At 35.8% G+C, this 15,352-nt stretch overlaps 1 protein-coding gene across 1 annotated transcript in view; it reads right to left on the reverse strand.

Moving 5' to 3' along the window:
• The window catches only part of MAN2A1 (mannosidase alpha class 2A member 1), a 126,826-nt gene that overhangs the window by 110,814 nt on the left and 660 nt on the right, over nt 1-15,352 (reverse strand). Inside the window, exon 2 of the mRNA XM_062600171.1 lies at nt 2,696-2,956. Coding sequence (XP_062456155.1) covers nt 2,696-2,956 — 261 coding nt within the window. The remainder of the gene's footprint in view (nt 1-2,695; nt 2,957-15,352) is intronic.

Raw genomic sequence — 15,352 nt, forward strand, 5'->3', positions numbered from 1 at the left:
CAGTGAACACTGGGATACACAGAAGAAAGTACTGTTCACACCTCTTCTGGCCATGTGATTTATGCTCTCTATTTTTAAACATGGCAATATGAGTAGGCACATTGTTTGATGCTTTAGTAACTGAGGTAGAAAAGAAGATATGTGGCACATATCCCATTGACTTAAGAAATCCTAGAGCTCCGTGTGATGGCTATTGAGTCCTATCTTCTTTAAACACAAACTCCAGATACTGTTCAGACTATTGACCTAAAGAAATGTCAGGTCACGTCCGTATTAGAGCCAGTTCTTCATTTTTTTTGATTTTACTACCCAGTTTCCTTTGAGTATGACATTTTCATCTTTTGAAAATGGTACACATTACACTTCTATTTAATTTGAACAATATCAGTTCTCAATTCAACATAATATCCTTCCTACTAACAAATGTCACATGTAACATAGTATCATTTCTCGTTTTACAGTTTGTTCATGGAAAAGAAAAAGAATCTATCAGTTAGAAAATGTTTCTAAGTAACAACTCCTGGCAATATTTCTCACTGAAAAACTACCAATGTTTTTTAATGGATATTTGAATCCATTCTTGCAATAGTCTCTACACTGTGGAGAAAACGTAATAATAGATTCCCAGAATTTATTCAGTAAAGCCTTTTACCTTCATTCTCCAAAGTGATTTTTTATCCAAACACATTCTGTCTCACTTATGTTCTCCCTTATTTCTTTCTAGTTTCTCACTTCATTCTCATACACCCACTCTAAAGAAACAGGGAAAAAGGAAGGTCAAAATTTGTAGTTGTAAGTTGATGTTTGTGAATAGCAGGTAATTAACACTTGTTAGCTGTTTAACTATTTGTAAATTTGGAACCAGCATGTGACTTTTTTTTTTTTTTAATATCCTTCAGACAATCTACTCAGAACTTCTCTGTCTTTATAGAAGATCTAAAAAAATAAGTTAACTGAGCTTGCATAAGACATCAGCCTTGATGAAGTGTTGAACAGTCAAGCTATATTCAAACACAGTAATTTAGATCAGTTAGTTAAGTTGCTGTTAGAGGAATTCTACTGAAGTCGTGGGCTTAGATTCCAGGAAGAATTAGATTGCAGGATGAGAAACTGTACAAGGAAGCAGTACTGAAGTAACTGAATGATCATGGTGGATAACCTGATGAGCACAAGATACCAATCCAATAACATGAAGAACGTTAGAACCTTCCTTTCTTGTGCAAAGCAAGAAAACATCAAGTGTGAGCAGAAAAACATTAAGAATATTCCCTGCTATACTTGTTATTAACATATAACCTTAGAAATACAAGAAATGGTCGGCAGCTTAGACATTACAATCTAACGAGTCACTAACTGCCAGCCTAACTAAAATGAGACAATCAAATTTATGAAGTGCTGTAAATGTGAAGCAAACCATAAGGGCAGTTTAAAGAAACATGTTTTACTTCACATTCATAATAGGCTTACAACATGTCCAGCAATTTAAGCCAAAAAAATTCACTTCTAAATTCACAACAGTTCACATTTACTCCTAATTTATTTCTAGTATACCTAAAAAGCTACATTAGCTGAAGTGGTAACAGACTTTGTGAGGGGATAATATGTTAAAATACAGTAACTTCAACATCTGCAATCATATGTTGACACTAACTTTTCTGCACAGAACTTCTAATGTATATTACAAACAGTCAGATATTACTGCCTTTAAATAACTAGTTTCTCCTAGTTGTTCTAGTAAATGACATATTAATACAGTGAGAACTATACCCGCCTATCCCTGAACACCTTAAAAGTATTATAAAAAATATATCAGACCTTACAATTGCTGTAATATCAATATTTATTTGTCTTGAGTGCACTTTCTCCTACAGTAAAAATATATCAACTTCTAAATTGAGAAAGCTGGACTTCAAAATTTAATCTTTGCATTAGAGTACTATGCATATTCATAACACTCCCACAAGACTCCCCAAAACAGTACAGCTCACTAACTGAAACACTCCATTAAAATTGAATATGTAAGAGTCAATGAACTCACAAGCCTCAAAAAGCAAAATAAATTCAACTTGAAGTATTTGACTTTAAAAATCACCCCAGTTTATGCCAACAAGCCAACACAGTAAGTGGTAAACATTCTTTATTCCTGATGATTAAGTCAAATCAAAGTGCCTATACTAGGATACCAATATACAGAAGCAATATTCAAAAGGGGACACAGTACTTGATATTTTGTTATGGTTATTTCTTAAGCATGCTTTGTCAGTCCCTCAAGACACACATACACATACATCCCTAAAGACTTTTTTCTATTTCTAGCTTATTTGAGATCAGTTTTAGAAGAATTTTGGGAGGCTGACAGAGACTGTCAAATAAAGAAATTCTTTCCAAAGAGCTTCTGATAGTACTGGTCAATAATCTCATTTTAATCATTTCTTTAAAAACTGAGGAGAAGCATGCTGAAACGTCAAGTCATCATAATCACAAATTCAATTTCTATTCAGTTTAGTAAAAATAAGAAGGAAGAGTTTCACAGAATTTTCAGTTATGCACAACAGACACCGGAATAATTCTGTTAGGTCTTATATTGCAGCAATGGTGCTTATGAGCAAGTTTTACTACTAGCTAGATGTTTTCAGCATTACATAAGGTAATGACAGCTAGGGCTCCAGTGAGGATAATAAGATGTATTGCTTACCTGTACTCCTGAAACTTGATTTCTACTTTTCGAAGCAAATAAACAATCCTCAGAATCAACTGCAAGTGAAACTGAAGCAGAAGGAAGGAGCTCAGAGAGAGATCCTTGACTGAAGTTTATAGCCTCAGGATTTCTTTGACCATCCTTTACCGATTCACTCAGATTAATCACAGAATCCCGTATGTTTGAAATAATCTCATTATTTTCTGCCAACAAGCGTTCTAAATGGTCTATTTTTTCTTGTAATATTGAAAGCTGGCCCTGTAAAACAAAAATACAAAAAAAGCTGTAAGGTCCATTCTTCACACAGTTTTTTAATTTCAGTTCCACTGTAGTGTATCCCCACACCCCCCACAAAAATTCTTTTTTCTGTTTTTTGCACAAAGACAAGCTATACAAGAAATTGAATCAACACATGAAACCTTCTACTTTCAGAACAAGAGAAAGCAACAAAGGACATTTTCCATTATGAATTTGAATTTATAGCGCAAGATCTAATCAGTGATACAGAGATGTTCTTAAAAGGTCACACAGTTTCAAGTACCAATTACTCCAACTTCAACTTTTTTTTATGTTGAAAGATTTGCAAAAATCTAGTCTATTCATTTATCATATCAGGGAAAGCCACTTTTTTTTTTTTTTACAAAGCAGCTGCATCTCATGAAATAAGATTAATAAGACATACACTTTTTAATGTTTTCCTGTACATAAAATTATATTTCATTATGAAACTCCACAGATTTTAAACATATCTATGTAGAATACTGAGTTTCTTATATTTGATGAAAGAGAGAAGAGTTAATAAAAGCATTTAACGAAGAAAAAACGTCCCTTAACTGCCTAACCATACCAGTAATCTGGGTAAATGGACATTTACAAGCATTAAAATAATCCTGTAAAAGACAGCTTAAACTTACAGCTCTGTCAATCAGAAGGTCATTCCATACTGAACAGAGATTTTGTGGTTTGTTCTAGCATACACCAGAAGAGGAAGGATAGAGAATAACATCAGTACGAAGTGAAAGAAATCAATCCATTCCCAGCTTGGGAGGGAGAAGACACAGACAACACAGAGAAACTTGACAGCATCTAATTACCCAACTCTTGGATTCAGGAGAACACAGAATCAGCACAGGAGAAGAACAAAGTATCCGAATGTGCTACTGCCCTAGCTCTCATGTATTTGAACCAGCTCTTTTAACTGAGGAGGTGAAACTTTTCAGACACAAATGTATTAGAGTTTATAGAATCACAGGAGGCCAGACCACTTACTGGGTTTCTAAGGTTATTTTGGCTCAAGAGTAATTACCTTTTTCTCTTATTGTCAGATTGATATCAGTCTGAGGAAAGGAAGAAGAGAACAGAAACCCAGTTACTTAATGTTATTAAAATTGTGAACAGATCCCAAAGTATGCAACATACCACTACATTTTGTCAAAAAAAAAAGTGTTACGGCAACAAAACCTTCTGCAGATTCAGACATTTACACTTTATCTATTAAATAAGCATACGCAACACTGGTTCAGTAGAAGGCAGTTCCATGATCTATGCTTTTTAATGACCAGTTAAACTTTTTCTTGCACCACTGCCTTATTATATTAGCATATATTCGTATTATAGAGTAGTATTAGCAACAGCCTCAGTAAATGAGTTTTTCCCTGTTACAACAGTTCCCTTGAGACAAGTTTTTGCACTTTTTTAAAGGTACAAGCTGTTTTCCTCAAAAGTCAAATTAGTTTCAACTTTTGTAGTTCAGTTTGCAAAGGATTAAGCCTTCTGTTTAAATTGTGATTTAAACAAAATTTGTACTTTCTTTTGAATTATGTTCACTTTGAGAAGTCTGCAAGAACAAAAAACATCCCTTATAAAAAAAAACATTCCTACAATTCCATCTCCACAGCAGGCCTCTGCAGTTCTATAAAAGATATGTTTTATTATTTTTGAAGCTTCAGAGTTTGAAAATTTGTCTCTATTTTCTGGACAGTGGAAAGTGCTGACTTTTTTTTTTTTTTTTTTTTTTTTTTTTTTTTTTTTTTTTTTGCCTTGTTTAATAAATCCTGAAAGCAATAACAAGTCTCCACTCAGGTAACAATTAAACAATTACTGTCTCCCAAAAGACAAAAATACATTTTGGCAATAGACTCAGATTAAACTAATTGATATGTAGTGTCAGTATCTTAGAGTCTAAACAGTTTAAAGACAAATACTAAAAGTCTTTCAAACATATGAATAGTAAAGAAACAGGAAATCAATATGCAGATGATTGGGTACTGGAAAGAAACAAAAATAACTGTAGTCCCATGCCCCCTGGTGGCACATAAGAAGCAACTGAGATGAAAAATTTTCAACTATTACATTTAAGGCCCTATATGTATTTCTAAAATTAGTATTTTCCCTTTCAGTGTCTATGAAATCTAAAAAATGAAAGATTCCTTCCACTCAGACAATTAATAGCCAGTTTTGCCACTTTTATGAATATATATGTTCATATATACACACACACACACACACACACATATATATATATATATATATGTATATGTATATGTATATAAATAAATAAAATACCAGTTGAGGCTTCTTTACAGGCTGCCCAGCATAACCTTTGATCTTTTAATTTCCTAAGAAGCTAAAATATAGCTGCATCTACACAAGTTATTACCTGCTTCGCTACATATGGTTATGGTTCAAAGTTACCAAATACATAAACAACTAAAATGCTGTTCACACCTATCCACAACTCTACACCTTGCCTTCACAACCATAAAAATCAGACAACTGTTAAAATTTATATTCCCGTTCACATTCCTTGAAATATTCTACATCTTCCTACAAGATAACAATTACACACTGTTCAGTGACACACTATTATCTACCTAGTCATATATTTGACTACTGAGGTGCCCCATGTTATCTAGCCAAGTATTCTCTCCCCAACAGCAGCCAGCAACAAATGCAGAGAAAAACAACACAGTAAAAACAGACACACTTAAATTGTTCCTTTTACACACGCTTCCAACTTCCAGGATTTTCAAAATTGGAGGTCACATCATATTAAATGTCTCTAGGTAGATCCTTCCTTGAATTTATCACACTTTAAAACCCCAAATATGCTAGGATAATATGTCCTACCATTTTATTGTGTATTATGTGAGATTTTTTTCTTTTTAACTTTAAGCCATGTAACTGAGTTCCATGCTTCTTGTGTTATTAGAAATATTAATTTGTCCCCTGCTCATCTTCAAGCAGTAATCATTTTAGACTACCATATCCTTCCATCAGTAATTTATTTTCTAAGATGGAATGTCTACTTAGGATTCTGAAGAGCAGCAATTCTTAAAAGAATGCTAAATGCAGAACTGATTTTAACCTTGAAGGTGGATACTGTTATTTGGGGTGGAAATCCTTACAAAGTCTTCTCATTCTGAAATTAACCAAGGACACCGATTAGAGCTATTCTCCTATCCTCTCTGAAGGCAGAGATGCCTGGCACCCCTTTTACAAAGCATTTAAACATGCCATCTACCAACTCAGCCTGAATGCAAAACAATTGAAAAGCTACAGTTAAGAGCAAACTTATGGCCTCATATAGCACCCAAGTTAAAACCAACAAACAGCTCTATTTTAGATTTTTTAATTACTTCCATATGAAATTTTAAAATTTCAGGTAGATCCAGAGTATGCAAAGATCTACCTGCTTTTTACATTCCACACTCAGTTTTTCTCTTTACTCATTTTAAATAGGTAGTAGATAATGCTTAGAAAGAAGCATTCAACATTAAAGCTCCTTAAAACATGAAAAATATTCCAAGTCTTCAAGACAATGAAATTAACACAGTGAAACAAAACAAATTCAATGCCACCCTTTTTAAAGGCAGGTGACTGAACTGCACCATCTCACACAAATTATCAAGGGCAAATAGTACACAACAGTGAAGTTTTTACTGATTCATTATGTGCTAGTAATGTACATAGATTTTACTAGTAAATTCTATTAGAAACATTTTACGGGAGACCCAAATTGGTCCTAATTAAAACATAAATGTAGAATAAAAGAAACAAAAATTAGGAGCCCTATTCATGAATAAAACGATACTCTAGCTAATTTTGTTTGAAATTAAAGTTTGAAAATTTTCCACACATCAGGTTTTTTTGCATTTGCTTTTTAAATCTACACCAGAGATGCATCAATTTTACCTTAACAAATTCCACCCAAACTCTTGTAATCTACATGGCATTGTAGATACTGGAGAGCAAGATTTGGTTAACTACGTAATTTATAACTGTCTTCAGACTTCCCCGAGTTTACAGCATTGATTCTTCCCAGAAAAGAAGCAATTCTGACCTAAGATTGCAAGTCCTACCTAACAGCACAGAAAACCGGAAGGGAGCTTTTTGGGCAAGCAGGGCTGAATTCAAGTGGAAATCATTAAAGGATGATCTGTGAATCTACATACTTGTTTTACATAAGGAAATACAATGTAAAATTATGTGAATCACCTGACCTATACAATCAGTTAATTTGTTTTTATCACTTGGGTTTAAACTTTTTTCTTCCATATCTCTCTGCCCTTATATATTAATGGGTTACACAAATGAAAGGTTTTATTCAAAACATAAGAATGGCAACCTTGCTGTTACTCCACAGAGATAACAAATACTACTATATAAAGCGGCACAAAGGACCAACCAATCCAGTAGTGAAAATAGGTATAGCTTCCCAAGTAAAAGAATGGCATCATGCGAGCAGCCTATCTGTTTGCAATTCCCATGGTTACACAGAGTTAGACTGAATCTTTCCATGTACCTTTTCATTTGAGAACAGCACAGATCAGCTCATTCTCCATCCGTTTGGAACAAAGACAGTCCATACAGGCTAGCTGCACTGGGCAACCGGCTGCTACCACCACATGAATCAGCTACATAAACAGTTCCTTCTGCTTCAGTCTTAACCCTTCAGCAGTTTTCATGCCCCAAATATTCCATAATAGCTTTTTGCCACTGTCCTGTACTTCTCCTTCTCCATTTGCTTCTGAAACCGGTCTGATCTGTCGCAAGTCTAGGACTCTCACCAGGAGGAGGGCAGAGCAGCCCAGCACAGGGAGGAAAATTCAGTAACACAACGAAAGATCAGGCTACTCCATTCCAGGAAGGTGGGAAGGGATGCTTTCTCCCACTTAAGCATTCTACATTGCAGAGAAGGCTTCAGCCGCAACTTTCACTTTCTCAGTGAACATTTGCTTCTTTATAAGCCTGTTGAAAGCAACTGCATTTAACGATCAGTCCATCAGGAAAAAGGCATCTAGCCTAAATAATTAAACTGGGAATATGAGAGGCCAACAAATCAGAAAATCTCATGAGAATAAGCAGGCATTAGAGACTTCTGTCAGCTAGAACTTGGTTATTATGTATCTTGAGTCAGCCGGCAATCACCTAGTGCTTAATTCAAAAGCAGGCAGCATCCGTTCTTCTTGCCCAGAAAAATGAGCCGGAGACTGCAGCGGACAGGCAGTGTCCTGCTTGAGAGGCTCCGGAGCACAGAGGAGCTGTAGTGAAGAAAAGAGTATTGCACTGAATAGAGTTCTCAAGGCGACATGGACATCAAGCCAAGGTTGTCACCTATATAGATTTACAGCAGTAAGTATTGAGGAAACAGGACTCAAGAAGTCTTACTTTCTGGCTGCACTGAATTGCAGCCATCCTAATCACCTTTTCCACTAGTCTCTTGTCAATAACTATTTCCAGGTACATCTCCACAAATCATATACGATGCTCTCACTAGAAGTTAACTAAAATCTTGCAACAAGCCTCTGAACAGATGGCAGCATATTAGGATGACAAGACCAGAAAACATTCTCTGCTCACTGTTAAAGCACTGTGCAATAAACAGAACATACTAAATGTAGAATTTAAATAGGCATCTCCCGTACAGAAAAAGCAAGCTTGTAAAAGCTAAAAGAACAGCCTGATAGAGCAAGAAACTTCTTATTTAATTCTCTAAATTTCATCAGGTATTCATACTGCAAAGTAGGATAGAGTCAGAATAAAAAACCAAGCATCCAATACATCAGTCCAGAGGACAAGTCAAGGTTTAAAGCCTGTATTAATCTAGGCAGAAGGCTTATGTGCCTTTGTGGTAGTGAAACCTACACAAACAACCCTGTTAAAAACTCCATAGTGAAACCCTACCTTTAAAGCACCATTCAAAAGCAGCCCCCCTTTGGGGAGACACTGGGATTCACCAGTATTAACCGAACTACAAAACAAAGGCCTTCTCTCTTGCAGTGAAAACATTCTGTTCTAAAGATGAAGCAATCTGACAAAGATTCTAAGAAGCTGATGAACTTCTACGTTCTGCTTTACCAGAGTTAGAGATAACAGAAAGTATTCAATATACTATTATTCTAGATTTAAGTTTCATGTGATTTACAGAGAGTGAAATATGACATGCTGTTAGTGACTAATTAGATACTTAGCTTCACCTGATTTGGGGGCAGGGAGAAAGAAGAGGGGAATGGAGACAGACCTAAAAATATTCTCTGTTCTGTACTTACTCAGGCTGGTATTTTTCAGGTTCACTTCCTATTTTGATTCCCCTCTCTATCCTATTTTCAGTCTTTATTTAAATGACTAGCTGTACAAAAATGGCAAAAATGGCATTAACAGTATGGGCATTTTAGTAATTTTTTTTAAAAGTTCTGACTTGATCAAATAAAAAATCAAAGCATTGCCAGGAAAAAAAAAAAGAAAAGAAAAAAGAAAAAGAAAACTAGGAACCTTTCTCTTTCCATTTAATTTACAGAGTTTAGGTTAGGCATTGATCTTAAGTAGCAGAGGTAGTTGTTTTCTCTTATAAGGCTTGTTGCTACCCTTCCAAAAGAACACATTTTGCACCAAATTTAAGACTGCAATTGAAGAAGGCTATTAGCCTCTGTTTGGCTAATATTACTGCTTACCCAAAACTAAAGTTTTAATAAAGTACACAAGCAACAGAGACAAATGCACTCTATGAATACTAGGAAGTATGAGGAATTCTTGCTGTCCTGTAAGTATGTTTGAGCCTCTTCCTTTACAATGGACTAAAGGTTCAACAGAAGAAATCTTAAGTTCTCCTTATCTTGTATCACAAGAATATTCTCGTGATACTTAAAGTCTTTCAGATTGTGGACTTCAGTGTAGTTATAGTAAGTTTTCGTTTTAAAACAAGTCTTGTTTCAAATTCAGGTAAGTGATGATTCCTTTACTGGATTTCTTCAATTAATGTTCAATATTCTGACAAAAAAGCTATAAAAACACTACCAAAAGTCACTATGCTTGCACTTTTTCAGTGTTCAGAAGTCAAAAAACAACAACTTCAAAGTTAAGTACAATCTTAATTCCAACTATTCAAATTTTGGAGTAATAAAAAACATTTTCCAAATACCTGATCATATAACTTCCTATATTTTGTTATGCAGAAGTGCTGTATTTTTTTTTTTTTTTACATGCAAAGGTTAGGGAAGCTCACAGATGAGATCCTAAAAATATACCAATTACTAAGAATATGCAACAACAAAAAGCAAATATTTACTAATGGATGTTAGCCACTGATTTCAGCTACCTCACTATGGCTATGCACCTAGCAAAAGTATAGTGGGAGAAGGTATTTATAGTATACAAGAAGTGACTTAGAAAACAGGAAGTTTACAGACTCACTGACGCTGAACAGAGCAGACCTGTGCGCTGTGCTGCATGGAATTGAGGCTTAACAACTACTAAGCATAAGCTGATACATTGTAGCTACAGCTGCCTCACTGAGGGAGCACAAACCAAATGCAGGGCTTCCTTACAGTAATGGAAGTACTACCTCAGCTGTACTCCAGAGTACAAAGCTGACAAGATCACATTGTTTAATACACAGACTCAGCACTGACATATATTTAGTCCTAATTTCATATTACTATTGCTCCACCCTACCATGAGTCATCTCTTTTTGGCCAGCTGGTCCTAGTTTGAAATTATTGGCAAGCTCAGATGAAGTAATACTCTATACTGCAACAATTACTGCTGGTGCCACTTACGCAGAAGTATTTGACTTATCATGTAGATTTATTGAAAACCAGAAGCCAGAAAAAAAGCTTTAGCAGTAGCATCAACAGCCAGCCCTTAATGCTTTGCTGGAAGGACAAGGAGAGGAAACAAACAAACAAGCCAGCTGCTTTTAAAGGAATCATACTTGAGCATCTCTTTAATGCAATGCAATATTTACCATACATCAGAAGATCAGAGCAAGGTTTCAGTAATGGTGGTCAAAGGCTTTAGAGGCTGAGAGTGTCAAATAAAATGTGTTTTTAAAAAAAATCAAATCACTAAGTATGGATATTGTTACATGTAAAACCAAAACTGTGCTGCTAACATGGAGAGGTTTGTGCTTTGAGGGGCAAAGGAAAGACTAAAAATGGAAAAGAGCAATCACTTGGTCCTGTTCTCTTTATCAACAGGAATCATAGTAGAGATTAGTTTTAAAAATGTATGTGCAGAAATAGCTTTGTACAGTGTAAGGATATTTCCCATAAAAGCCAAAACAAGCTGTGTGAAAGTGTTTAGAAGAAAAAGCTGAGTTCCAAAGCACCACCTATCAGGCAGTGACAGATGATGATGTGTTGCTGTGTTGCCTTCCTCAGGCAGAAATTTCACTGAGCATGAATTTTGATATGAAGGCTACATAAAGGCCATATATTTCTTAAGCAAGATATTCCAAAAAATACTACAAAGAAATCCTCCTCTTTAATTATGAAAACTTGGATTTATAATCTCTTTCTTGGTCCTAAGAGTATCCCATGCATATTTAGGTTAAATCAAGAAAAAATAGAATTCAAAAGAAATACAAAATATTAGAATATGCAACTCAAAGAGAATATTTTACCAACTTCTGTAAATGAATAGCTTTTATGAGTCTGTTCTAATTCAAAGTAAAGTTAGTTGAGAAAACAAGGCAAGTTAGGTTAATGATTTTTCCTATTTGGGTCCAAAATACAGAATAGATTCATCTGTGCTTATCAGTATTTAGTATTTGTCTGTATACAGTAACACAAGTTCTTCAAGATAAGCTACCTATGGACATTCTACTTTAGACTTGTTTGGAATTAAGTTTTCATTTATCAAGATCAGTTTAGTCCATGAATTATTTGTGCCTCAAACTCAGGGCACACAAGGCAATGCAGGACTAACCACCACATCAAGTCTCTCCCCACTGTATAGTATTAAGATTTCTCAGAGGACTCTTAAATAACAATCCATATGACAACTGGCACAATAATTACTCAAGGATCTAAGGCTATTCCTATACCTTGATCCTGTCACTGCACGCATTGCATCCCGTCCCGAGACAGGATACCAAGCTAAATGGACCTTTAGTCTGATCCAGTGGTATCATCCTCATATTCAGTATCATTCAGTTTAGAAACATAACCATTCTAGCAACACTGCCTAAGCTGAGAATGGCAAAATGAAGTAGATGTCAAGGCCTACAAGTCCTTGAGCAGGTCCTCCCTAAAGGTTGGTGACTCCTCTGAGGAGATTCTGTGCTCACTGCTTCAAAGGCTCTTTCTGAGCGTTCTTGTCCTGAGACACACTCTCTGCAAGAGCTTCAGAGATCCACCTCAGAGCCATGCTGAAAGAACACGGAAAAACAGTGAAGGATTCGGGGGGGAGGGGGAGGGACATGGAAGAGGCTCCATGGAATAGTATCAGAGTCCATGATATACTCTAGGAGGAAGAGATCCTACAATGGCTAGAAACAAGCTCTGGGAGAAAGACAGAGCTTCTGATATGCCAGAAACCTTAAGGATAACATATCTGACAGCCAGGCAGGATCTATAAAGTATAGATTTTGATGTAAGAATAACTATTACAGGACAGAGGGTAATAAATCTTAATCTTCATGTATTGTAGTACCTGATTTTTGAAAATTAACGGCAACTCCAGCTCTATGGCAACCTACAGGTCTTCTGACATCATGTATTTTAAACAATTATCAACACTAATGACGACAACACTAAAAATCGCTTCATTAGCTCAAGTTCTATTACAGACACTATCTTACTATGGATAGTGTGGACAACATTCACTTTAAGAGCGAAAACTGATGCTAGCTTCTGCAAAGAGACCTGAAAAGACACAGGTTATATACTTGACAATATTATCGCTGCCTCCCAAGCCAGACAACGGATTCTCTTTAACACAGCAGTGAAAAGCATTTAACACATTTGGTTGGAAAGTAAGTGAAGGCGTCTGTCTACAGATATTTACTCATCTTGAGGTATTTTCTCCAAAAATTACTTCCTCAGGACATTTCTGTTGACATCCTTATACAACTACCTGAACTCTCAAACTGGATAGAAGCTCAAGAAGGGTAATTCTTGACCACACTGGCAAACAAACCTGGGAGAAGATGAATTCTCAAGCCTGAGAGCAAGAAAAAAGAAGTTGGCTGGAAGAAACTGTGGAAAAGTTCCAAGACTTAGCTATTTTATACAAGTACAGATTAACAACTACAACATCAAAAAAGAATAATCCTAGAAAAACAAAGATTCAGCTTCTTCCCCCTGGTATGAAACCAAACATTCTGGAAAGGAAGTGTAGTGCCAATTCTAACCTTTTATTGTACTGCTGTGTGAGGTACAATTATTCTTTAGGTGAATGTAGACCAGCCGGACACTGAGAGCTAAGAAATCCCAGCTCTGATCTTGATTTCATTTATAGCAAAGCCTAGACAGACAAGCACTTACAAGCTCTTTCCATAACTCAGTGTATGCCACATAGATTGGAAGGAGAAGACTAATCAACTTCCAGGACATGAAACGTGAAGTATGTTGTTAAGGACACAGGAATAGCGAAGTTGAAAGATTAGCACATTGTTAGAACAGAAAAAGTAATGAAGTGAATCGATCCATTAACTTGTAAGCATTTATTTTTTTTTAAGAAAAAAATTCTGACCCTCGTGAAAATAAGAATCTACAAAGCAATACTGCCTTCTTACATCTACAGATATGGACAATCTACTGCTACCACAGCTTTTTATAAGCAACAGCTTGAAACTGTTACATTTGTGGCTAGTTTCGCTTACACTACACTGAGATCTGGCAACACTGCACTGACAAAAAGTTTTTCATCAGCTGAGGTAGAATTAAAGCTGTTGTTTTCAAATATTAGTGATGACTTCTACTTCTTATCTTTCATAAGAAAGAGAATATGTTACAGAGCTCAAGGTGTTTGCTAAGTTCCAGAGGTTTTGCAGTTGTAACAAAGTAAAAAATTTCTATTCAGAACACTATGGGCAGCAAAAGGAAACGACAAAATTTATTTCATCTGTAACTTCCTGAAAAGATAAAATAATATGAAGGAAAAGTGCAACTATTCACCCCAACTCAAAATGAACGACAAGCAGCAGATTCTCCAGTAAGGAGGGGCAGCCTCAAAGAAATTCAGATATGGAAAGTGGGGAGGGGAAGAAGGAAGAAAAAATCCCCATCTCTCTGTGCAGTTGACAGAATGTTCTAGAAGATAAAGAGGAGGGAGTGGGGGAGAAGGCGACACATCTGTCTTTGGTGGGGTTCACTGCGTAGAAGGAAGAGATGTTATATCAGATTAAGGTACAGAGCCAAAGGCCGGTAATAGATGAAGAGACTGATGTTGCAGTACAGGACACTGGTAGAACTTTCAGTGACAACATGTTCACAGTGGAAAACAAAATTTTATAATGGATCTTCTATATTCCCTTAAGGGTTTTCAACCAACTCCTGGCACTTAACAGAAGAGAAGAGAACATCCATGTACAAGTTTTCCTGTGCTATTCTTTGGCTGGATTCAGTTCAGCTTATGGAATAAAGACATGATTTACCAATGTCAGATACTAACCATATCACCAAACAAGTATTTACACCTTCCTCTGCACCCCCCTCTTAAAAAAAGAAATAAAGTATGACACGCAGTACTACTCTTCTACTGAAGCTATATACTGAACAGACAGCTGCAGTTGTCTGGGCTTGCTTTCTTCTTCTGATCTTTTTTTCCTATTCTCTTAGTTTCTCTGAAAACTGCTAGACAACTTCTGAACTCTAACTTGAAGCAAGAAAGGCAGAATAGGTCTGTGCTCTCTCTTTACACTTAAGCCAATGTTTTTAAGATTAAACAGAAATAAAATGGTATCAATAACTATTACTTTTGCATTGAGCAAAGAATTAGTGACATACTATCACAGAAATAAGATTTACTTTTTAAATAAGCCTTTTGAGTTCTTATACTCCCTTGAAGCCTCACAGCTGCACTAATAGGCACTTTCATTTGTTTTACTTCCCCAAGACAGTAAACATGGTGCAAGCATAACTAAATTACATCTTTACTACTTGATTTTCTGTAACTTATTTTGATCTACTATTTTAAGAAAACAGAAGTATTGACACTATTAACCAGTATTCCACGATAGCATAGTATGCGCTCTCCAAAATGTTTTTTCGGGTCGTAGATAAATATTCCGCATATCAACTGTACCATGATAAACAGCTTTTAACATTTCTCCCCGCACCCCCGACCACAAGGGAACATAAATGCCTCGTTTAACCCTGCAGTACAGCCAATATAAGCCACCAACAGCTCCAAAGTAACGCTTAGCGAAAA

This window comes from Rhea pennata, chromosome Z (genome assembly GCF_028389875.1).
Source record: "Rhea pennata isolate bPtePen1 chromosome Z, bPtePen1.pri, whole genome shotgun sequence".
Lineage (NCBI taxonomy): Eukaryota > Metazoa > Chordata > Aves > Rheiformes > Rheidae > Rhea > Rhea pennata.